This window comes from Schistocerca cancellata, chromosome 4 (assembly GCF_023864275.1).
Source record: "Schistocerca cancellata isolate TAMUIC-IGC-003103 chromosome 4, iqSchCanc2.1, whole genome shotgun sequence".
Classification (NCBI taxonomy): domain Eukaryota; kingdom Metazoa; phylum Arthropoda; class Insecta; order Orthoptera; family Acrididae; genus Schistocerca; species Schistocerca cancellata.
Window position 1 is genome coordinate 775,243,994 of NC_064629.1, and position 12,883 is coordinate 775,256,876.

The 12,883-nt window shown below is 38.1% G+C and overlaps 1 protein-coding gene across 1 annotated transcript in view; it reads left to right on the forward strand.

The window, feature by feature from the left end:
- The window catches only part of LOC126184598 (E3 ubiquitin-protein ligase HERC2), an 812,863-nt gene that overhangs the window by 96,266 nt on the left and 703,714 nt on the right, over positions 1–12,883 (forward strand). Inside the window, exon 11 of the mRNA XM_049927039.1 lies at positions 11,316–11,513. Within this exon, the coding sequence (XP_049782996.1) occupies positions 11,316–11,513 (198 nt within the window). The remainder of the gene's footprint in view (positions 1–11,315; positions 11,514–12,883) is intronic.

Below are 12,883 nucleotides of genomic sequence, written 5' to 3' on the forward strand. Positions count from 1 at the left end.
TGGTTGATGTATTCTGTGTAATGACTTTTTCTCAAATGCACTGCAGCAATGACTATGAAGCATCTGAATCAGCAAGTTGTAATGTGTTGCATCTTTGAGAGTGATGTGCAGTAGATTCATAACATTCCATTCAGATGTTTCTTCCTCTTTGAACTGTGCTCTGTAGTTCTGGTGTCACTGAATTTCTGTGGTTCTACTTGATTTGTGATCTTTTCTGTTCATATGGTCTTCAGAATTATCATATAGCAATCCTTGAATGCTCAAATTTGTTTTTGTCCAGTCTCTCCCAGAGTTCATACTTTACTCTCAAACTGAAGTTATTCTCTATGTAAAAGTTTTCACGTGTATTGTGTTATTAGAAATGAGGGTAACCTTCTGTATATAAAATGCTGGGTTCATAATATTTATCAGGTTAATAATTTTCCTTCTAATGCACTCATCAGAGATGTCAATTCAGTGAGATGTTAGCTTTGATAGTGTGTTTCTGCTCTTCACATCATAAGGAGCTGGGTCTTTGTGTTGTTTAATTTTATTTTGCATTGGTCATCAAAAGCAGTAGCCATGACTTGTTTTTAGCTTTTCTTCACTTTCAGATATGAACACTGTGTCATATGCAGACAGCAGGATAGCAGCCTTTTCCCATCATAATTTAATACCACCATTGTTCACTAGTTTTCTGTTACTTTCCGACCTCCTGGAAATGAATATAGATCAGAACTTATAATTACTAAAATAACACTCTGCCACACGCCGTCAGTTGGCTTGCGGAGTATGGATGTAGATGTAGATGTAGATGTAGATGTAGAAGTGGCTACTTCAGTGAAGACTTGTGATGTAGTTTTAATGTTCCTGAGTTCATTTATTGCTGTTTGTTTGGTGCAGTTTATGTAGTGGCAATTTATGTTAATTTTTGATGCAAGAAGTAATGATATTTTAACCTTTGATTAATAAAATGCTGTCATTTTATATTTGACAGTTAAAACTCAGAAGTAACACAATAATTCATATCCATATGATTTTGAATTTTGTGTTGTTAGTATTTGTCACTTTATATAGAACATGATTATTATGATTTCTGGTTCATTGTATTAAAAAAGAAACTTTTCATAGTGCAATGGAACTGAGATTTTCTACTTTATGTGACAAGGAGGGAAGAGAGAACTGAAATTGGTGAAAGAGCAAAATTGATATTGATCTGCGTCTTGTGTTCCTCCTCCTCCTCCTCCTCCTCCACCTCCACCTCCACCACCACCACCACCACCACCACATCTTGATATCCCTCCACCTCTCAAAAAACAATCTCCCCTCCTGTTTCACTCTTACAGTTTTCCTTGTACCTCCTCCTCTTTCATCACTATAGTTTTTCTTGTATAATAATCAGAATTTTATTGTACCATCAGTTACGGATGAAATCGTTTGGTTTATAATACAGAAGAATAATCAGAATCTATAAATATCTGATTTAACTACTACAACCATTGGATCATTTGTTACACATTGGCATGAGATGTTGCAGAGTATAATTTAAGTTTTATTGCATGCTGTATATAATATTCTATTATCAGCTAGAAACTCCTACATTGAATATTAGCATTTTTATATTAATAAACTGCATAGTGCCACTGTCCTGAATCATATACAGCAGGTATTTCTTTCATTTAATAATTTGTAAATTTGTATTGATACTTATTATGGAGGAAATGTGGCACTTTTATTAATCTTGATTTCATGTGTGTGATGGAACGTTTTTTCTTCAAATAAAATGGGGTTTGGGCACTTGGAGCAAAAATGAACAGGGAAGAAATATTTACTGTGTTCTGATATCTTGAATTGCATATATTTCTAATTATTTTTTCTGCAACATAGAGAGTTTTGACATTTAATTGCATTTCCATAACAAACAAAAAATGTTGTGTTATACACCCAGCTCAAAGTATGAATGATATACAACCTTCCTTGTGTTCATGATTGTTGTGTCGGATAGAACAGAAATTTAGTCTATTTTTGAAATGATTTCTGTATGTTGTCTAGAATGTGTGTGTGTCCAAGTAGATCCCTAGGAATTTATTTCCACTTTGTGGTATACTCATTTTTCCTTGTGAAATGTCTTAAGTTTAGCTTGAAGGCATTTTTAATAAAATTTATATATTTTGCTGAATCATGGGATTATTTTCTCTTTTTAATGCCACACAGCACCTTTCAGATACAAATTCTTGTGTAGAAAATTAAAATCTTTTTAACTTCATAATTCGGTGATTTTTTTTTTAATGAGGGAATGCTAAAACTACCATGGATTCTGTTGGTCCTTCAAAAGCTGCTGGCAACATTGAAATTTTGTAATTGATTTAAGACTTATATTCTGTATTTTGTATGGCAGTGTTCATGGATGCAGTGTATTTTGAAGCTGATTTTTTTTAATTGTATTAATTTTACTTTCTGGGCCATTTTTAATTGTAGTTAACCCATGAATTAGGATTGAGCACTTTTCTCCACATAGTTTCTTATTTGAAGCACATTAACATTTTCCTCATCAGGTAAAATGTAATTTTCTACATTTTTACATCTGCTTTCGTTCTTAGTTGTGGCTTTCAGCACCCTATATGTTACATAGCATTTTGGTCTTAGCCTCTTCTTTTGACACTTTCTTTGTCATCCCCATTAATACCATTATTTATAATTTAGTATATCAGCTAACATTCTGATAGTTTAGGTACTGATGTGTTTTAAGTTTAATCCGTCTTCTTAGGGACTATGAACACTACTCCTAGCCTGTTAGAGTGCTGCCCTTTATTGTAAATGGACACTGGTCACAGTGCTGCTATCTGTAATCCTGAATGTTATGTAGAGGCTTCTGGCAGTGTGTATTTATGAGTTGCTGTTCAGTGCTGCTGTGGAGAGAGTTTCACACAACATTTCTGTCACTACACTGTTCTACAGGTGTCATAATACCTCGTGTTACAAGTTTGCTTCAGTGGAGATGTGATAATAGAATATTTGTGATGTAGTAATTCATCCGAATCAGTTCTACATTTGAGTTTCATTTTATTCTTGAGATGATGAATGTAGTTAAAGTAAAAGTCATACTCCATTTTAAATAATCTATGCTGTTTCTCAGCAAAAGGATCATTTAATCCAATTGTGATGATGGTGATTATGATAAACTTCACAGAAGTCTGGTATTTGTGTAAAGAACAAAATATCCTTAAATAATGTGCTTACCAATTATGAATAACAATGTAACATGTGTGCACAAATATGCAGCACACAATTCATATTACAAAGGCGTAGAGTCACTCTTTTACATACAAAAAGTACTTAACAGATGTGAATGATATGTAAAGTATCATGGGGCTACTTAAACCCAGTAGGAGACTGCACTCTGAAAGTTTTAATTTCTCCTATGACTCCTAATTACAGACACACAAAGCAAAATGAAATGAAACAGATATGTTAAGTTTGTTATAGGAGGATGAAAGGAAGACCTCATTTTGTTGGGGGATGTTTTGAAAAAATATATTGAATCAAACTGCACACAGCACTCTTGTGTAAGTTGTTCTGAGTAGTGATGGTACGTTTAGGTCCTCAATGATTTAGTCCAGATGGCAGAGATATGAGGAATTGAGACAAATACTTGGAGTATTGTAATAGCCAGTTTATTTAATACAAAAATGTTAGAGACATATACAAGGATTATAAATGGCAATCACTGGAAGGGATAGCATGTGTATGGTTGTGTACAGTCATTTTGCCTTCTCTCCACACTCTGTAAAGTGACTTCTAGAGTAGATGTTCATAGAATAATTACATTCTTCAAATTGTTTTATATGAGGATGCTGTTTTGTTAGTGTACTCTTAGTACTTTTACTGTCTGTTTGTGTTTTATAGCATTGGCATTGGTTTATCAAGGATTTGGGATTTATTTCTGTTGGCAGGTGACTGTCATGTTGCCTTAATGTTACCTTAATTTGAGAGGCAGGAAAACTTGCATGCCATCTGTGAGTTGAGTAGTATTCTTCTGTGTTTTCTTCTTTTGAATGTTTATGAATATGAGGTGTGGGTGACAATTAGTTACACATTTTCCTAAACTGAGATAGGAAACTGTTTGTAAAGCAGACACATACTAATCAGTGCTTCACACTAACAGTCATTAATCTGGCAAATGAATTTCATCCGGTTTTGGTTTATCACCGAAGACAAAAAGGTTTTCAAGATAGCGAGGAAGGTATTTGTGTTTGGTCAAACTGATAGAGAGGCATTATCAAACTATTTAAAATACAAACTGAAAATGATGGTGATTGAGGAAGCAGAGACTATTGTGCTCTAAAACGATCGATACGAGAAGCATAAAATAACTTTCACCAATGTACTGCAGCAAAATGTATTGTTGAGAACTCGAGAATAATTTGGTCCTACGTAAAATCCCTAAGTTAGTCAGATGTTTCTGCCTAGTCACTGGTTAACCAGTCAGGTGTGGAAATAGAAGAACCATCATTTGATTGTCACACAAACTCCCATAGGCATCACTGGCATAGAGGAGCAACTGAAAATGTTGAAAATGAACAAATCACCAGGTTCTGACAGAATCTCAGTTTACTTTTACAGAGACTACTCTGTGGCATTGACCACTTACTTAGCTTGCATTTATTGTGGATCTCTTGCCCAGTGGAAATCCCCAAGTGGCTGGAAAAAAGTACGGATGACTCCTGTTTGTAAGAAGAGTAAAAGAAAGGATCCACAAAATTACAGACAACGAACCCACAAAATTACATACCAATATCCTTAATGTTGGTTTGCTGCAGAATTCTTGAACGTATTCTCAGTTTGAATACAGAATGTTTTCTTGTGATGGAGAAGCTTCTGTTCACAACCAAACCATCACTCATTTGAAACTCAGCCTGCCTTTTCTCACATGTACTCAGTGGACCATGGATGAAGGACAACCAGGCAGATTCCATATTCCTAGATTTCCAGAAAATGTTTGACATGGTGTCTCACTGCAGACTTTTAACACATATGGAATAGACTACCAGACATGTGAATGGCTTGAAGACTTCTTTAAGTAATAGAACACAGTATGTTGTCCTCGACAGCGAGTCTTCATCAGAGATAAGGATATTGTCAGGAGTTCCCCAGGGAAGTATGATAGGGCTGCTATTATGTTCTATATACATAAATGATCTGACGGACAAGGTGAGCAGCAATCTGTGGCTGTTTGTTGTTGATGCTTTGTCATATGAAAAGTTGTCATCGTTGAGTGACTATGAGGATACAAGATGATTTAGACAAAATTTCTAGGAGTAGGAAAAACAGTCCCAGAATATTCAAATACAGCATTAATAATGTGGTGCTTGACACAGTCATGTCAGTAAAATATCTTGGTGTGGTGTTGTGAAGTGCTATGAAATGGAATTAGCACATAAGGATGGCATTAGGGAAAGTAAGTGGTCAACTTTGGCTTACTGGGAGAATTTTAGGAAACTGTAGCTCATATATAAAGGAGACTGCATGTGGAAAGCTAGTGTGACCCATTGTTGAGTACTGTTCAAAATGTTTGGGACCCCCATCAGGTTTGATAAGGTTGATAAGACAAAGACATTGAAGCAATTTAGCAGCAGGCTGCTAGTTCTGTTACCAGCAGTTTTTATCAGTGCTAAGATATTATGGAGGTGCTTTATGAACTCAAATGGGAATCCGTAGAGGGCAGATGAAGTTCTTTTCATGAAATATACTGAGAAAATTTAGAGAACCAACATTTGAAGCTGACTGCAGAAAGATTCTGTTGGTGCCAACATACATTTTGTGTAAGGACCACAAAGATAAGAGACATTAGGGCTCGTATGGAGGCATGTAGACAACTGTTTTTCCTCACTCTGTTTGCAGGTATAACAAGAAAAGAAACGATTATTAGTGGTACAAGGTACCCTCTGCCATGGACCACACAGTGGCTTGTGAAGTATTTATGTAGATGTAAGTGTAGTTCAGCTCTCTCAAACTCACAGCAGTTTTGCTTAAAGTTGGAAGAGGTTACAAACTGCAGCTTGGATAAGTTCATTTGAAGGAAGATAATAAAAGATTGGAAAGAGCCACCCTGGTTTAATGATACTGTACGCAGAATGTTGTGAAAACAGAGATCATTGCACTCTGGCTACATGAAAGATAACAGGGATACTGATAGAGAAAAGTTAATGACAACTTGTGTTTCTGTAAGAAGGATCATATATGAGTCTACATTGATTTTCACGTCAGATCCTGGTGAAAGATTTATTAGAATATGTAAAGAATTTCTAGTCATACATATAGACAATAAATGGATTTAAACTTTCCATTCAAAGTCTCAGAGATCTGTCTGGTGTCTAAACTGAAGACACCAGACAGAAAACAGAAATTTTAAATTTTGTGTTTAAAAATGTACTCACACAACAGGATACTACCGTACTGATGTTTGACTGCTGCACATACTCACAATTGAGTGATGTTGTTATTAGCAGCCAGTGTAATGAAAAACAATAGAGACCACTTAAAGCAAATAACGGACCAGGTCCTGAATGAATTCTAGGTAGATTTTATATTGAATACATTACAGAATTAACTCCTCTCCTAGCTCGCATTTATCAAGAATAACTCATGTGGTGAATAGTCCTGTGTGACTGGAAAAGAGATAAGTCACTCCTGTTTACAAAAAAGGGATTAGATCAGATCAGAATTGTAGACCAAAATCACTGATGTCCATCTGTTACAGTATCCTAGAGCATATTCTACACTCACCAATTTTGATGTTCCTGTTGGAAAATGAACTTCTCTAAAAAAAAATCATCAGACATTCAGGAAAGGCATTCATGTGAAAAACAGATTGCTGTGTTAATACACATCATCTTGGAAACAATAGATGCTGGTAAACAGAGAGACTCCAGTGTTCTAGATTACCATAAGGTGTCTGGCACCACATCATCAACTTCTAATCAAGATACAGTCATATACAGTATCTTCGCAAATATGTGATTGTGGAATATTTGACTAATAGAACGTAGTACATTACCTGTATACTGGATGGTGAATATTTCATAGAAATGAAAGTAACATCAAATATGTCCTAACGAAGCATAATAGGACTACTAATGTGATTCTTCAGGGTCTCCTGGCATAATTTATGATGAAATAGTTCACGGATGAATGGTCGGATTTCAGTGTCAAATGGGGACAATATTTTGTTGAGGACAGGCAAAGTGACAGCAGACACACCAGCAGCATGCGTTCTTGTGCGTAAGCCTCGGATGGAGTAGTGAGTTGCCAGGAGGAGGAGGAGGACATGCTCAATGTGGACCGTATATGGATCAGTGCGTCAGAGGGAGAGGGTGGGGGGGAGGGGGGTGTGCATAAAAGCATAAAAATACCACACTAGCTTCTAGGCCTCAATTCGCCAGTGCACCTGTTGATGGCAGTGTGGTTATTTACCAAAATATTGTACCCATTGGACTCTGATAATTGGCCATTCACCTATGAACAATTTCATAGGGACCTCTAATATTTCCAACACACACAAGCGATATATCAGGTAGGATCAGTGGTACTATAAGATTGTTCACTGACACTACATTTGTGTACAGGAAAGTATTTTCATTGAAAGATCATAAGGAAATTCAGAAAGACTTGGACAAAATTTTGACTTGGTGTTATGAATAGCAGCTCTCTTTAAATGTGAGCTGGGTAAAGTCTTGAACACTGCCTGTGGCAAGCTAATGCTATAAGTTGCTAAGATTATTCTGATAACAAAGATAAAGAACCATATAGAATCTGATTACAAGATTAGTGCTTAACTTCTTTAGCTCATAACACTATATAAGTGTCTAGGGGTAATATTAAGAAGCCATGTGCAATAGGACGATCACATAAAATCAGTATTAGAGAAGGTGACTAGAAGACTTAGATTTGTTGAAAGGGTTCTTGGAAAACTTCATGCATGTCTAAAGGAAATCACATACAGTATGGTAGTGTGGCCAATTCTAGAATGTTGTTCCAGAGGTCGGAGTCTGTATCAAGTTGGCATGAAAACAGGGTCAAACTAATTCAGGGATGCACTGCTAGGATTGTAACTGGTCAGTGTAGCCCATAAGAGATTTTAACAGAAATACTCAGGTAACTTAAATTGGAATCTTTGGATGGACAACATTGTAGTTCTCATTTAGAGAACTTGTATTCAAAGATGATTGTGCAACTGTTATGTTGCCACCATTGTACATCTCGCATAGGGATCATGAGGAAAAAGTGAGAGAGATTAGGGCATTTACAGAGAGACATATAGACTCATTTCTTCCTTGCCTAATATGCAAATGGAATAGGAAAGAAAATTAATAATATTGGTATAATTTAAGCCATATAGAGTTGATGGGGAAAGTGCTGCAGTCACCGAGTGGCTCAGCAGTGTCATGCAGGCAAGGAAGTGATGACGCCACCAGTGAGGTAAGGCCATTCACACCAGCAAGTCAGTATCCCATTGTGGCAGCCACACTACCTAGAGGTAGATGAGTAGCTCTGGATGAGGAATGTGAGATCCAGTGGACCCCGTGTAGAAGGGACATATCACCACAGCAATGTCTGCCCACACGAGCAGAGGGTGGCAGCCAGGAGTTTCCCTGCCCAAGTGATGGCGGATGAGTAGCTGCACAGCCCTGGATGAGACCCAGAGACACTCAGTGTTGAAGGCTAGCACCAGCTGAATTAGGCCCCCTAAGTGACCTGCCAGTTAGAAAATACGAAGTCCACAGCATAGGACTTGGGATCAGCTGCAGGGCTGCAGCCAGCATCTCCAGACTGGCAAGGGAGATTGGTTGAGCCATTTACATTCATGGACCCATGAACCAATGTAGATCCCTCCTTGGGACTGGTGGCTGGCAGACTATGATATCTTTGACTACAATTGCGAGTATTTATACGGTCTTTACCCATCCTTAATTTACTGCAGCATTGTTTTCTTTCCTTTCCTTTTTTTCCCTTTATTTCACATAAACCACAAGAAGTCCATGGTTAAGATGTGAGGTAACTGGATCACCAATGCTGCAATGGCTTTGCCTTCTTGCTGCATCATTGATGGTTCCACTCTGACGGCCCCCTGTGATGTAGTAACCACGTAGCACTGTAGTGCAGTTCTTTTAGTATCAGCAGCAGTCCTCGATGCAATAACATTCAGTCAGCTCTGCTCTGATACGCTAATGTGGCCACTTGCACTAGCTATGGCAGGTGTCTTACATGGTCCAGCACATTAATGTGAACACCACCTGTGGTAGGTGTCAACATGTATTAACCACTCACAGATAGATTGTGGCAGCACTAGCTGTGAGGGGTTTACAAAAAGTGTCAAGAGGGGGGGGGGGGGGGGCAAAGAAAACAGTGTTGTTGTTGTAATGCAGAAATGAAGAAATTTGACATCCAAATGGCATCATCACTGGCATTTGGGCCATGGGTGGAAGCATTTCCTAAATGGCTAAGTTTGTAATCGGTTTACATATTGCCATGTTAAAAATACACTGTACGTGACAAAATGGCACTATCCAAAGCCAGTGCGTAGGCAACTGGTGCATCATGGACCATAGATGATATGGGTGAATGACAGCTGCAGAGATGCAAATAGACATGCAGCCGTTGACCAACTGACTGCCCAGATGAGCCAAGAGGCTACTGACAGTGCCTTTTTAGTGACTGGTCAGTGGACATTGCTGCGTATGGGCCTCTGCAGCAGGCACCTTGTTCATGCATCCATGCTGACTGCTGTTCATCAGTGATGAAGGCTGGAATTTGCATGCCAATACCACAACTGGATTTCCACTGAGTGGCTGCAGGTGGGCTTTTCTGATGAATCACCTGTTAGGTTCCATTGGAGCATTATCATCTGGGGGATGTTTTTGTGGCATTCCCTGGATGCTGTCATCATTCTGGAGGGCACAATTAATCACCACAAGTATGTGCCTATCCTTGGGGACCATGTCCAACCCTGTGTGCAGTTTGTATTTTGTTGGCACGATGGCATTTACCTGCAGGACAGTGTAATGTGTCGCATAGCTCGCAGTGTACGTGCATGGTTCAGAAAGTACCAGGATGAGTTTGCTGTACACCCCTGCCCAACTAACTCCCCAGATTTAAACCCACTTGAGAATTGGTACATGCCATGGATCCTCAACCAAATAAACCTAGTGCAGCTCACCATGGCACTGGTGTTGGCATGGCTCCACATCCCTGGTGGTACCTTCCAGAACCTCAGTGACACTCTTACCGCATGCCTTGCAGCAGTCTGCACTGCAAAAAGTGATTATTCAGGATTTGACAAGTGGTCACTTTAATGTGATTGGACAGCAATGTTTACTCTACTGTGCCAAATTATCTGCAGTACAACAGTACCAATACCTGCCATTTGCAAGCAGTGCACTACACTGTGGGATTCAGGTCCACCTATTATGCAAACAACTGTTGCTCATAAGTATACAAACATGTTTCAGCACCTTTGTGCCTTCATTAATGAGTATTTTTAGAGAACTGAATTTCTATAATTTTTTCTGCAAACATGGCTACTGCTAGAGCTTCAAAAACCAAATTATGAGTGCACTACAACTGCAGTATCTGAGCTCACCATACGAACTGACCGAAAGTTTCAACTTACCACAAGCTTTCTTCCTTACCTTTCACTTTCCACAGAGATTCTCCCACAATACTGCAAGTATATCACCACTGGGTGAACAGATATAGTGAGAAGTTTGGCTTTCCCACAGCATTAAGGCTGTTACTGAAATGGAATTCAGTTACTCCTACTGGAGTGGACATGGTGTTAATTGTATGTGGTAAGTTAAAACTGTGAGCTGGATCAAGTATTGAACATGGCCTGTGGAAAGTTGAAGCCATGAGTTGGTACACGAGATGAGATTGGATTCTGCAGTTGATAGCATACTACTAGTCAACTTAAAAGGCAGTAGTTGATCTTAAAGTAAATAAACTGGCTATGACATCATATTCACACATGAGTAGCTTGTTGAGTGGTCTTAGGAGAGATCTACATGTTTTTAAATTTAAAAAGAAAAAGAAGAAGAAGAAGAAGAAGACCATGTCAAACTGATCATAAGCACAGTACTTCTGTTTGATGAAGATATTTATAGATTGATGTGGCTTTACATTGATGTATTGGAGACAGATTGATATCTGCTGTTTATGTGTATTCTTATTTGTCAACAGCTTTAGTTTCAGTTTTGAAACAATCCTCTGTATTGATTATTTATTGTGCTTCTTTCAATGTTAATCATAATCTACATGCATCTGTGTGTTCTGTTTTGCAGAATATGGGACAATATCAAGAAGTTCTAGCCTGGGGTTGGCTTGCATGGGGCAGCGGTAGTGGCACAGCTATGTCTCCCCATTGCTGCCAGTGTATTGGAGAACTAGGAGTGGTTCAGATTTCATGTGCTGAACGTTGCATGCATATCCTTGCTAATACAGGCAAGGTTTATGTCCTGCATTACAGTTCTGAAACTCAGGTTGGTTATAGTTATTTTTTACGTATTACTTTTGACCCAGAATGAAAGTCTGCAAATTTTTCAAATTGTTTATGCACTAGAGGAAATAAAATGTGGTAGTTGGGAGTGTGACTGAGTGAAGCATTAAATGTGAAGAGCTGTTTGCGAAGTACACAAAAATTGCCATGTACCTTGTCCTGTACCATTTTACAGGGCATTACAGTATTTGGTATGTAAATGTATAATGTTTGACACTACAGTGAAGTTTTATTTATTAATCAAAGTTGTAAATTTCAATCAGTTATTTTTGTATTCAAGCTCTTTCTGCTTTTTTTAATTGCAAAGAAAAAAACTACCCTGAAACTTCTACCTTATGCTAGACACAATTACAGCTTTATACATTTATTTTACATCTTCTTATGCCACCTGTGCTATCTAAAGCTGTTTATTGCATTACATCAAAAACCACTGGGTTCTATTTAAATTATCAAGAGGTATACATTTACGGTAATCGAGGGAGGAACTGGTGTTGTACAGATATGGTAGTTCACCAAATGTTGTGCTTTATCTTCAGGGCTTTTTATATGCTTGTTAATATTACATTTAAATATTTTGTCCTGGTCCATTTGCATACAAATAAACATTATATATTTTAAAAATTTGCATTGCAGTTCTTGAATTGTCCAATTTTATTACTTCTTAGCCCCATAGTTAATTGTGTGTAATTCAAACCAGGTATTATGTTATCTTTGTATTAACTGATTTTAGAGAATGTATTTTATCTCTTCAGTTCATGCTACCTCGAGCTATGTGATATGAACCTCATGGTTTCTAGACCAAAGTTGTTCTTTTCCATGTTATATAGATTACGTTACTGTTTGACCATCACATGGGCAATATTTGTTGTGTCAGTAGAGTTGTGACTGTGCCCTCTTGTAATGTTTTGTGGTTCCTGGCTGGATGAAGAGAGGGTGGTCTGGTAGGTGGCTGGCTGGTTTCCTCTCACTGCAACACAAAATGCACACTTGGTTAAAATATACTTAATACTGGAACCAATTGAGTACTTAACTTCAATGATGTCCAGTCTGAAGTTCTGTGGTTAACAGCAATCAAATAAAATGTTCTGATTCTTGAATCTTGTCTGTGTCTGTATCACGACTACATACAGTGACTAACGTTCCCTCATAGCTAGATAAGGTGCGAGGCGACGACTATCACTGTGGAAGACTAGAGCACAGTGCTACATATTGAGATGCAATGCGAACTGAATCCTAATGTGACATACTGAGGTACTGATATTGAGACAGCTTGGTCAACGACGGCGGCCTATATGCCTGCTGTCCAGGGACGTTATCGGTGTGCAGTCTGGGGGCATGCCATGGTCTTCTCTT